We start from the raw sequence: 13,000 nt of genomic DNA, 5'->3' as shown, positions 1-13,000 counted from the left end.
CAAAAATCACTTGTTCATGATTAAAATTCACGAAACACAAGCACGAGAGCGCACTTGCACATCAATTTCTCCTTCTCCTTAGTTCAACTCAACCACTTGAACCCTACAATATTCACCAAAATTGTTGGAAATCTTAATCAACTCAATCCCGAGGTACCTAAAGTCAAGAAAACAAAGAAAGATAAGAAAATTTTTCAAAAATAAAAAAAATTAGAAAGATTTTAAAAATCAAAAGAAAGAGTTAGAAAACCGGGTTACCTCCCGGGAAGCGCTTGTTTAATGTCATAGCTCGACGTTCTCAACCCTTCAAGGTGGGTCATAGAGGGTCATATCATGAATGACTCCGACAAAAACTCCAACATAGTAACGCTTGAGTCTGTGGCCATTGACTTTAAAAGACCTTGAGAAATCCAAATGAGAGATTTCAATAGCACCATTGGGGAAAACCTCTTGAACCACAAAAGGACCACTCCAATGAGACAATAACTTTCCTAGAAATAATCTCATCCTTGAATTGTAAAGGAGCTCCTTATCACAACCATTGAACTCTTTCTTCTGAATTAGCTTATCATGCACTTCTTTAGTACGAGATTTGTACATGCTAGCAAAATCATATGCATCCAAATGAATTTCTTCCAACTCATAAAGATCAAGCAAACGTTGCTCACTCGCACTTGCCAAATTGAAATTGATTTTCTTAATAGCCCAATGAGTACGATGCTGAAGCTCAACCGGAAGATAATAAGGCTTCCGTAAACCAAGCGGTGAGGAGTGGTGCCAATAGGAGTCTTAAAGGCCGTTCTATATGCCCATAAAGCATCATCAAGCTTGTCCGACCAATCTTTCCTATTTCTTGCAACCGTCTTCTCAAGAATCAACTTGATTTGATGATTAGACACCTCAACTTGTCCACTAGTTTGAGGAAGACAGGGGAGTCCTAAACGTTGATTAACTCCATGCTTCTTCAACAACTTGCGGAAAGCACTATGCACAAAATGAGATCCATTATCACTTATGACCGCCTTGGGAATGCCAAATCTTGGGAAAATTATCTTCTTAACATCTTCATTGCTACCTTATGATCGTTTGTTGGTGAAGCAATGGCTTTAACCCATTTCAACACGTAATCAACGGCAACAAGAATATATTTATTCCTATATGAGGAAGGGAAAGGACCCATGAAATCAATTCCCCGTACATCAAAAACTTCTAACTCTAGGTTGGGTTGTTGGGGCATCTCATTTCTCCTTGAAATATTTCCGGTTCGTTGGCACCGGTCACAACTCTTGACAAATTCCCAAGTATTCTTGAAGAGATTTGGTCACCACAATCCACATTGAAGCACCTTGGAAGCCGTCCCAGGAAGACCCACGTGACCACCACTAGGATCCGAGTGGCACATCTTCAACACTCTAGGTATCTCCTTATTTGGCACACATCGACGTAAAAAACCATCAACACCTCTCTTGTACAAGATTGGTTAATCCTGCACGTAATGCCTAGACTCCCTTTTAAGCTTCTTTCTCCGATTCTGGGTAAATGAAGGAGGAAACTCCCCACAAGCAAGATAGTTAACCAAATCAGCAAATTGTGGGAGTTCCATCACATTTATAGCATATAAAGAAACATCCAACATTCTATCTTCAATAGGAGGCCCATCATCTTGGACTTGGAAATCCTCAAATCTAGATAAATGATCCGCAACCAAATTTTCCGCTCCTTTCTTATCTCTAATTTCAAGGTCAAAAGTTTGAAGCTCAAGAACCCAATGAATTAGCCTTGGCTTTGATTCCTTCTTCCCAAAGAGATATTTTAGGGCCGCATGATCAGTGAAGACAATTGTCTTGGACCCTAGCAAGTAATAACGAAATTTTTCAAAAGAATGAACAATTGCCAAGAACTCCTTCTCCGTTGTTGTGTAGTTCCTTTGAGCACCATCAAGAGTCTTCGACATGTAATAGATGACATGAAGCTTCTTATCAACACTTTGACCCAATACACCCCCAATGGCTGTATCACTAGCACCACACATCTATTCAAAAGGAAAATCCCACCTAGGGGCTTGGACAATGGGAGTGGAGATTAATGCTTTCTTCAATTTGTTGAATGCTTCCAAACATTTGTCATCAAACACAAACTTAACATCCTTTTGGAGAAGATCGTTGAGAGGCTTTGCTATGAGGGAAAATTTTTTGATAAACCTTCTATAGAACCCGGCATGTCCCAAAAATGATCTCACACCTTTTACATTAACCGGAGGTGGCAACTTCAATAACCTCAATCATTGCCTTATCCACCTCTATTTATGATTATTGTCATGACTCCTCCCGATCCCAAAACAAGACATAGTTCAAGTGGAACAATCAATGTAGAAGAGATATCAAGAAGTATGAGCGAGGTAATAAATTTGTTAGAAGACACCTTTTTAACTATATGAATAGCAAAATATTTGATCATGATTTATGTCAATGACAAATGTACAATTTTTATGGGAAACCATAGAAAATAATTATGGTGCGGAATGCCGATGATGCAGGTAATAAGACGTATGTGACAGGAAAATGGTTGAAATATAATTAACTGTGTTGATTCCAAGCTAATCATGGAGAAAGTTTATGTCTATGAAAACATAGTTGTTGATATTCTTTCTAAAGGGATGAAAATGTGTGAGATTCTCTAGGTGAATATCCTGATTGAAAATTGCTTGAATCTTATTTGATCGATTATAGAAACCATCGTAAGCAATTTTTTAGAGGGATAATCCAACCATTGAAGAGTTTGTGAGCCACATGTAGGGCTGGCCATTTCGGATATCCGATCCGATTCGAAAATTTTGGATCGGTAAAAAATCGATCCGAATCCGATCTGAAAAAACTTCGGTTCACCGGATATCCGATCCAAAATTAAAGTATTGGTTTATTAATTTGCACTACACAAGTCATTGACAAACAAGCAAGCCCAATCCCTTGGCAATTGGCCCATTAGTCCATGACAGCCCAAATTGGCAAAAAACTAGAATTAGAAAAGCTTCTTCTTCTTTAGTGGAAAAGGGGAATGCATTGATTAATCAAAACACCAGTACATAATTTACAGCAGGAAGACGAAGACCAAATACCAAGCCTATGGTTTACGACCATTACAGGCTTACAACAATAAAAGCTTTCACACTTATATATATTGCATAATGCCAATAAATTTAATTTTTAGATTTACGCTTTAACTTGTTCACCTATTAGTTGTGAAACTAAGAAAGTGTGGGCGGCAGTTGCCGGAACACAACTTGCACAAGTGATGATGCGACGGCTGCCGGAACACGAGTGGGCTACGACAGCACAATTGGTTAAGAATATGTGGCTGGTTGGTTGCGTCGCTCTAGTGATGCGATCATGCGGAGGGAGTCTCGGCGGCTTATGGGTGGCTAGGGTGCTAGGCACTATGGCTGTGGGAGACTAGGAGAGAGATTGAGTGAAAGAGTGAAAGTTTTGAAGTTTGAGATTTTTGAGGCATTTGACACTTTGACAGATTGTCTAATTTTTTTATAGAATTTTTAGTTTTTTATAAAAGAAATAAAAAACTAGATTGGATTGGATATCCGAAATTTCTAGATTCGTGATCTGAATCCAATCCGAAAATTTTCGGATATCCGATCCGAAATATCCGAAATTTAAGAAACCGGTTCGGGTATCCAATTTTTCGGATCGGACCAGTCGAATCACGAATCGGATCGGATTTTTTGCCCAGCCCTAGCCACATGAAGATTGAGGAGGAAAATAACATCAAAGACACCTTTTTCAAACTAAATTAAATAATGAATTAGTTGTGAAAGCTAACCTTGTTGAATTTATTTTTGATTGTGACAAGCTGAAATGCAAGAGACATTCGAGAAGACGTGAAATTTCTAAGCAAAGGAACGAGCAAGACTAAGAAAATCTCGTCAAATTCAATTGATGGACTTGTGGTATCATAGGACACTTTGCTTCGTAATGTGGTAGAAAAAAGAAGAACAAACAGAAAACATCCAAAGGAGAACAAAGAGAAATCCAAGAACCAATCTCTTCTTGCTAATGATGATGATGACGATGTCATTGTTGTTTCTTAGGTAATCTTGGTATAAAACAACTCTGAATGGATTATTGTTAACACAAACGCATCCAAACTCTTTTGTGAAAACTTGTTGGCAGCTCCCTACTTTCCTTGTCCTTAATCGTGTCCCTAATCGTATATATCAATTCCCACTTCCTGTAAGTGCCAAGCATGTTGACATTATGCTTTACATAGGCGCTCTTTGACACCCAAATAACGCGTTGGCATATACCCTCCGTTGGCATATACCCTCAAGGGAGGCTGCCTTACTAGCGCGTCCAAACTCTTAACCATGGTACCTTTTGACACCCAAATAAGCTTGACCATAGTGGAACATAGTACTTGACTCTAGGTTGCGAACTTCATTGCATCATGTGTGACAATGTGTTTATGTGTGTATGTTTTTGTATTTTTTTTAATTTTTTATATACTTTATTTTTTGCCTCTTTTATCTAATCCTTTTTTTTTATTTATTTTTATTTTTTTATTATAGTCGAGTCATAGTCTTTTTATTATTTTTTTTTATTTTTGAGTCAACCCGGATTTTTTATTCCTATATCCAGTACAAGAGTCAACTTGTTTTGGTCATAGCCGGAGTTTTAGAAAGAGTTACGTGTCGTGCTATAGACACCCAAATGTGTCTCCCCAAAACCAAACCCTGTGATGAATACCTTTCACGTCATTTGATTGTCGAACGAAGTGAAAGTGTGAAAAGTCTAGTGATGTGGATATTTTTATTAAAATATCTCTCTTTCTGTTTTTGAAAACATTTCTTTTCTTACTCTATTTATGAAAAAGCCAGTCCAATTTAGTTTGGTCCATGATAAGGGTCCAATAATAGTGTAGTTGGGTTGGGCTCGTAAAGAGCTTTTCAACAATATATTATAAGCCCAATTCTGATGAATAATGAGGAAGTTATGGATTAAATTAAATTTGGCCCGAAATAATTTTATATGTGGCCTAATGATCTAGAGGAGGGCCTATTAATTATTATTCCTAAAGTTGTTAGGATTGATTTTAATCTTCTAGAATATCTAGAAGGTTCCTTTTAATTCTAATGGAATTAGAATTAATAATTATATTTTAAAAAGTTTTTTTTGGAATAAAATAAGTGTTTTATGATAAACCTGATTTTAATTTGATAAACACGGAATTTGCTTCTTAATCATATTAAGAAGAGGATTCCGTACAAAAGCGCGTTTTATCTTTTAATTAGCGCTAAATGACAAAGTCTCTCGCCTGGCGCTGGTCTTGTCGCCTGGCGCTGATGTCTGTCGCCTGGCGACAGATTCTAGCTTTATACCGTATAGAACTTGAAGTATTTTCTATCGTTTCCGGAATGTTTTCTTATAAATAGAGGTCGTATCTTTCCCATTTTTAAGGATCAACAATCAATCATCTCTTTCTATTCTCTCTCTAAAAAGCTAGAAGCTCTCTCTCTATTCTTTTTCTAAACCTTCCCTTTTACAAAATTCCATTCACAAGTTCTAAACACACCTAGCCAAGTTTGAAGTTGTCTTCGCCCTAAACGTGAAAGGTTGAATATTTCTGAGGGTTTGGTCCCAAATTCCTATTTCAATTATTTAATTTAATTGTTTGGTTTTATTATTTTCCTTGAAGTTACAAATGCGTGTATTTTGTTATTAGAAAGAGATACGAGGCATCGAAGTAAGTACTTTAATGGCTTTATTGATATAGAAATCATGCTTAGAGTATTTTGTTAATTCCTAGTATCATGTTAGGATGTTATATTGCTTCCTAGTATCATGTTTAGGGTTAAATAATATTTTTTGATATTATGTATGTTTATGATGCTTCCTATTTCGTTCTAATATCTTGTTAGTATCATGCCTAGGATCTTGCTAATATTATTATTGCTTTGAGATTGAGATTATTATTATTAATATGATGAAGATTGTTGTCAATTTATTATGTTGCTTGATATTTATTGTTGCTATTGCTAGATCACACCTTTTATGCATGTTTAAAGGGAATTTGTACTTGCAATCACGCTTAATAAGATAATTAATAATCTTATTTAGGCTAATATGATTATAATTCAAGTGATCTCCAATAATAGTTTTGTTTGTGCATTAATATTCAACCAACATAGATTAAACAGGTTTAGGGTAAACCTATTGATTGTATGTTAGTCAGAAAGCGCACATGAATACAAGAAGAATAAAGTAGAGGCCTATTTAGGGCAGGTCCAATCTCTTTTAGGTTGGATTTGTACCTTCATCCTCGAACTTCCATTCATGGTTCTAGACTTATTGGAGTTAACGATCTCCTGGATCGTTAAGGGGTGTAACCTTCACCTTGTTAACGGTTTACAAGTTCCTAAAACTTGTTGGCGACTCTTTTACTCTAGCTTCCTTCCCTTTGGACGCCACCGTGCTTAAGTGTATGATCACAGAGGGGCTCAAGTGTGGGATGCTTGAAATATTCCCCACACGTGCCAACTATGGATCTGTAGCCCCGAGTTTTATCTTTCATTTGGCATTGGTTTCTTTCCAATAAGAGTCACAGGTGAATAGTTATTACTGATATAGTATAGCCTATCCAGTTTAGGTGTCTTTTCAGCGTCCAATCGTCTTTTTATTTTTATTTTTTTAATTATTTTATTTTATTTTGAGTCAATCTAGTCTTAGCCAATCTTGTACTTCTCTTAGTCCTCTAATCCGTGTCAACATAGGATTGTAGTTTTATTTATTTTTAATTATTTATTCCCATGAGTCCTAATTCTTCTAGAATTGTCATCTTCCTATTGTTTTTTTTATATTACTGTGCTAATCTTAACATGTGTTCTTTGTCTTTGGTTGTGGTTCATGTTATCTTATTTATGACTAACGATTGACAATGGACCATTTTCACCTAGTAAATAGCATAAACATTAATATTGGATAAAATAAATCAAGTTAGTTTGTCTTTTAGTCTTCTGTTCTATTTGGTCCTTGGGTCCTTTGTTTTTCATAACGTCCTCATGTCTAGCCAAGCGATCATACCACGAGTCTTATAAACTCGCCTAATCACATTTTTTTAATTGTTGCACACACTTTTATCAGAAACATCCTAACATGATACTAGGAACTAAACAAATTTAAACATGCTTTCTACAAAAATAGAGCAATGAGATTACATACTTTGATGCCTCGTATCTCTTTCTAATAACAAAATACACGCGTTAGTAACTTCAAGAAAAATAATAAAATCAAACAATTAAATAATGGAAATAGAGATTAGGGACCAAACCCTCAGAAATTATAACCTTTCACGTCTAGGGCGAAGGCAACTTCGAACTTGGCTAGGTGTATCTAGATCTCGTGAATACGGAATTTTGTAAGAATAGAGAGAGATGATGATTGTTGTTGATTGAGAATTGATGATTGTTGATGATTGAGAATTGATGATTGTTGATGATTGAATAAAAACGGAGGTTCAGGACCCTATTTATAATGAAAACAGTCCGGAAATAAGTAGAATTTGATAAGGAGTAAAACTCCACTCCGTCGCTGCAAAACCAACCTTGTCGCCAGGCGACAAGGTCTGTCGGGTGGCGACAGGCCTGTCGTCTGGCGACAGCCTGGATTCCTACGCGCTTTCAAACACGGAGTCCACTTATCAATCAAAATTGACTTGTAAAGTCCGTATGAAAACTGAAATTGTATTTTTCATAAAATAATATTTTATTCCAAATAAAACTTATCAAAAATATAATTATCAATTCTAATCTTATTAGGATTAAAGAGAACCTTCTAGAGAATTCTAGAAGACTATAATTCTAATAACTTTAGAAATAACAATTAACATTGGGCCCTCCCGTAGATCATTGGGCCGCATGTAAGGATCAAACCGGGCCCAGTTTAGTATTTTGGCCATAACTTCCTCATTATTCATCGGAATTGGGCTTATAACATATCGTTAGAAAGTTCTTTGCAAGTCCCATCCAACAATACTATTATTGGACCCTTGTCGTGGACCAAACTAAATTGGATTGGCTGTTTTCATAAAATAGAGTTGTTTTTCGAAAACAGAAAGAAAGAATTTTAATAAAAACCAACCGCAACACTTAACCTTTCACACTTTCACCTTGTTCGATTATCATTCGACGCAAAAGGTATTCATCACTGGGTTTGGTTTTGGGGAGACACATTTGGGTGTCTACAGAAGCCCCCACTTTGACTGAGTTTGGAGAAACGCAAGTTTCGAAAACGAAAGTCAAAGTAGCGATAGGGACGGAGAATGATTCAGAACGTTCTGCGATCCTAAATCATTCTTGTAACACCGATACCTGCAAACTACCGTTAGTTAAACAGATAAAAGAGTTAAGAAACGCGTGTCTTGCACCATCGAGCACACGTCTCTGAGGGTAACCTATTTGTAGCATTTTATTGAAGATCGCTCTGCTTGTAGCTGCCTCCTATTTCATCGAAGATGACTCTGCTTGTAGTCATTCTCCGCCGCTTGTGACCATCTTCCATATCTTAGGGAAAACGATCGAAGATAACTCTGCTTGTAGCCATCTTCAGTTTTTTGTGGCCATCTTCCACATCCTAGGGAACACGATCGAAGATAACTCTACTTGTAGCCATCTTCAGTTTTTTGTGACCATCTTCCACATCCTAGGGAACACGATCCAAGATAACTCTGCTTGTAGCCATCTTCAGTTGTTGCGACAGTACTTTGAAGAATATCACCGAAGACCAATGCCTGTTGATCCTTTAAAGTTCGCTTGAACTTTGCTTCCGCTATGCCAGTACGTCGGCACTTTTTGCTTGCTTGTGAACCATTACGTTGGTGCCTTTGCTGTTTATGAACCATTATGTCGGTGCCTTTGAGCCAATGTTTAGGCGCTTTAAGCTAAGTGAGATGATCTTTCATCAGGTCGATCACTTGATTTAATCGTGATCGAGTCGATCATTAAATCATGTTAAGTTGCTTAGAGGGGCTAACTAGCGTACCAAGGAACCCGAAATTGCTGCACGAGGTTCACATAACCATATTATGGAGCCCTGTACTTTGTCGCCGCTCCAGCGCTAGCCGAAACTGCTTGTCGACAATTTTTCTGCTTGTCGCCAGGCGACAAACTTGTCGTTTGGTGACAGGGTCGGGTTTTTTAAATACCCTCCCTTTCTACTTCATTTTCCGTTGTTGTTGTTCTGTTTTCCGCATTTGCTTAAAAACTTCGATCTTCTCGTTCTCGCTCAATTCTCGACCGAATTCGCTCAAACTTGTTGCAAATCAAAGCTTATTTCATCTATTTTCCCGATTCATGTAAGTTTTATTCAAACTCAACTCGATTTTTGCTGAATTATGCATTCTTTGTTCACGAATTTCCCAAAAATTCGAACATGTTCTTGCTTAATTCGCTTCTTTTGCTGAATTTTATGCCTTGATCTTGTTGGTTATGCTTATGCATTGCCTTGGGAGTGTTTTGAGACTTGTTTGACTCAATTTGGTGAAGAAATGAGCGATTCACCATTGTTGGAACTCTTGAGGTCGTGAAGAACAATGTGATCCGTTCTTTGCGTCTTTACTAGTTCTTCTTGTACAATTTGTCACAATATTTGTCATAGTATTGCAAGAATTGTTAAATTGCTTGAAAATGCCAATTATGCTCATATTGAAATTGTGCTCTGTTTTTGTACTACATACTCCATTTTTGCGAATATAGTATCATGCGGCTAGGCGAACCTTAGATACCATAGAGCCTTATTCTTTATTATTTGCATAATATAGCATGGTTAGGCAACGCAGCTCTGGTTCTCAGTCGAGGGACATACGCCAGGAGGACGAGCTCGTCGGCGAGGGTGAGGACTCCTCTACTAGACTTGGACCTCTCCCAGAGTGGGATGACCACACTCTTTTCTTTTCTCCCGAGCACCATATCTCTGAGCGGGTGCGACGCAGGCTTATCAGTGGGAGGACTCACAGTCATGGTTCTGGAAACAACGTCATCGGTACGCTATATAAAGCGTATTTCAGCAGAGACGAGGTGTTCCGGCAGCTCTGGGAGTCCTGTGGGTTGACTCCCCTCTTTCGGGCTACTCAGGCCACGTACTCCTATGATGGGGGTAACCTTGTTGTCCGAGCTTAGGTGGAGTTCTTTGGGGACACCACCAACACCTTTCACTTTCCCTAGGGTGAGATGACGGTCACTCCTGCCGACTTCAGTCTCATCACAAGTTTGGAGTTTCGTTCTTCTCCACTGCCATTTGACAGTGATATTACTGTCTACTCACCGATGGTTTCGGAGTTATTGGGACAACTTAGTTCCCGGTGCATCCACCGTTCCACCTTGGTGGCGGCTTTCGAGGATGACGTGACCACTCGCGAGCAGCGGGTGCGCCTCTTTGTTCTTATTTTGCTGTCAGGGACCTTTTCTCCTGACAAGGGTAGTCGAGTGCTCCTCTACTACCTGAGAGCTGTTCGCGACCTTCCTCTGGTCGGGACGTATGACTGGGCCAGCTTGGCCTATGCTGACTCTCTTCTAGGCCTGCGACGTTCCTGCCGTCATAGGGCCTTGTCTAGTGAGGTCGCACTTTCCAGTTTTTGGAGGGTCGTAGAGGTATATTTCTATCCTTTTGAAATTAGCTCTAGACTCGTGCAAACATTTGCTGACTTTTCCTTATCTATGTAGATTTGGTTCTACGAGTACTTCCCCTCGCGAGCTCCCCATTGGTGCTGGTTGGGGAGGTCGTACGGGCCAGGTCGAGACTGCACGTATTCGAGATCTGATCCTCTCGGTAGGTTTTCGTGAACACTTATTTTTTGATATTACTCTTTTGAGCGCGTTTATCTCACATAGCTGTTTTGTAGGAGCCTGACGTGGTATACCGACCGTGGGCTGATTTAGTTATACCTACGCTGGCAGCGCGGTATACTACCGAGCGTCGTTATTTTCAGGGGACGTATGACGCTACAGTGTATCTTAGCGAGAAAGTAGCTATTTAGCACTCCTCGGATGTTTTCGTCGTCCCCGCTTGCCCGCCTCAACATATGTTTCACGAGGCGTTGATGCGTGACTGCGCGAGTCGGTCATCTCCTGGCACTCCCTGGCGGTCTCATGTCCATTTAGGGTAGATTTCTGAGGATGACTTGCTGCCTTTGCTAGCGCCGGCCCCTGTTTTGTCTGAGGAAGCAGCGGTATGCTTTACTTTTTATTTTTCTTTTTAGGTAGCCCCCAAGAGAATTCCGATCCTTTGAATTTTATCAGGCTGGGCCCAGGGAGTTCGTCCCTCCGAGGATGTCTATTTATTATCAGGGTACATTCGGACCGATCGAGGAGATGATTCCTCCAGGCCCCGAGGATCAGCGTTTTGTGGAGCGCTCCATTCCTCGACACCAGACTCGGGTGAGTTTATCTATTTTCTCGCTTTTGTATTTGTTCTGTATTATCACTGACTTTATTCCTTTGACAGTTTTCTTGCGAGGTGGTGACAGCTATGGCGAGGTGTATAGACGCCTTTCGCAGCCAGCTCGTGAGGTTACGGGACCGAGCTACCTGTCGGAGGAACGACGTTGAGGAGGTATCTCTCTTGTATTTCTTTTGTATATTCTTTCCTTGGTGTCTGACTTGAATTACCTTTGTAGAGATAACCTATTCCTTCACCCCGCACTCGGTCGAGACCCGAGGCTAGGAGAGAGCCGAGTAGATCTGGCTCAAGGCGTCGCCGCACTTCTAATAGCGGCCGAGGTGGCCTGTCTGAGGCTGCTATGACCGAGGGCTCGTCTTCTTCACCTGAGGATGTCTTTGCTGGGCCGACGGGCCAAGGAGGTGCGACATCGATGGGTGGTGGGACGTACGAGGTCGGCTCGTCGTCGCAGCAACCCTTGCAGCCTCAGCCGTTGTCGATTGGTGAGCCTGGCAGGACTGGTCCTGAGCTGAGGTTCCCACCGACTGACGGATCAGGGGATGGTGAGGGGCATACTCCCCGGACTACAACGTTCTTTGATATGATGGGTGTACCTCATCATTTACGGCCTCCAGCGCCATAGTTTGTTCCTGTGGTCATTTATTTATTTGACTTCATAGGACTTTGTCTTTTGTATTACATGACTCATATTGTATATACAAACCTTTTATATTAAGCTTGTTTTATCTTTGCATTTTATTTTTCATTCTATGTGCATGTGAGTGTGTGCAATTGTGACTTAATTTTTGCGTAAAAATTTCCTTCATTTTTATTATCAATGGAGGGTATCCGACTTTTTCCCCCAAAAGAAAAAATGAAAAATAAAATGATTTCGACTAAAATAAGCCTAAGCTCAATCTGATCGAAAAGAAAAAGGCAATATGGAATGGATTTGTATATGAGGGTATTGAATATCGGGGTGTAATGTGCAAAATCAAAGTCGAATCGAAGTCAGAAAAACGCGTAGCGCGTAATTGTCGCTTGCTTAGACGCGTTGTCGCCACACGTATCCTTTTGTCGCCAGGCGAGAAGCTTTGTCGCCAAGCGACAGACTTTGTCGTCAGGCGACAAACTTGTCGTTTGGCGACATACTTGGTTTTCCAAATCCTTACAGAATTCGAAATCTGCCAAAAAATTATTTATAAATAGCCCCCAAATCTGCCGATTTCTATATAATTCGAACAGATTAACTCAAAAATTAATTATGGATTTAATTAAAAAGAGTTTTTGTGATTTCATTGGTGAGTGGTGTCGTTCTTTAACTGCTAAGGAGAGAAAAGAACTTGACTTTTTCCATATGGGGGGTATTTATGGCATAAAGGGGGTATATCTTGATATAGACTTCATTCATACCGCCTTAGAATATTGGGATCCTAATACTCATTGTTTTAGAATAGGCTATGATGAGATTTGCCCTTTACCAGAAGAGTTTGGTGCTATTCTAGGCTTTCCTCCATTAAATCTTGTGGTAATGCCTACGGTGAGTGAGTATTATTACAAAG

The 13,000-nt window shown here is 39.5% G+C and overlaps 1 protein-coding gene across 1 annotated transcript; it reads right to left on the bottom strand.

Moving 5' to 3' along the window:
* Positions 1-306: 306 nt before the first annotated feature.
* Positions 307-1,402, bottom strand: LOC145588697 (uncharacterized). Its single transcript, XM_081645310.1, has 2 exons — positions 1,346-1,402; positions 307-720 (listed from the first exon to the last, which is right to left on the bottom strand). The coding sequence occupies exons 1-2, from the start codon at positions 1,400-1,402 to the stop codon at positions 307-309; spliced, it is 471 nt and encodes a 156-aa protein (XP_081501436.1).
* Between the last annotated feature and the right edge of the window lie 11,598 nt (positions 1,403-13,000).

The sequence above is a fragment of the Chenopodium album genome, chromosome 17 (assembly GCF_948465745.1).
Source record: "Chenopodium album chromosome 17, dcCheAlbu1.1, whole genome shotgun sequence".
Classification (NCBI taxonomy): domain Eukaryota; kingdom Viridiplantae; phylum Streptophyta; class Magnoliopsida; order Caryophyllales; family Amaranthaceae; genus Chenopodium; species Chenopodium album.
The sequence above is the reverse complement of the archived record's forward strand: the minus strand, read 5'-3'. Positions and strand labels throughout refer to the sequence as shown.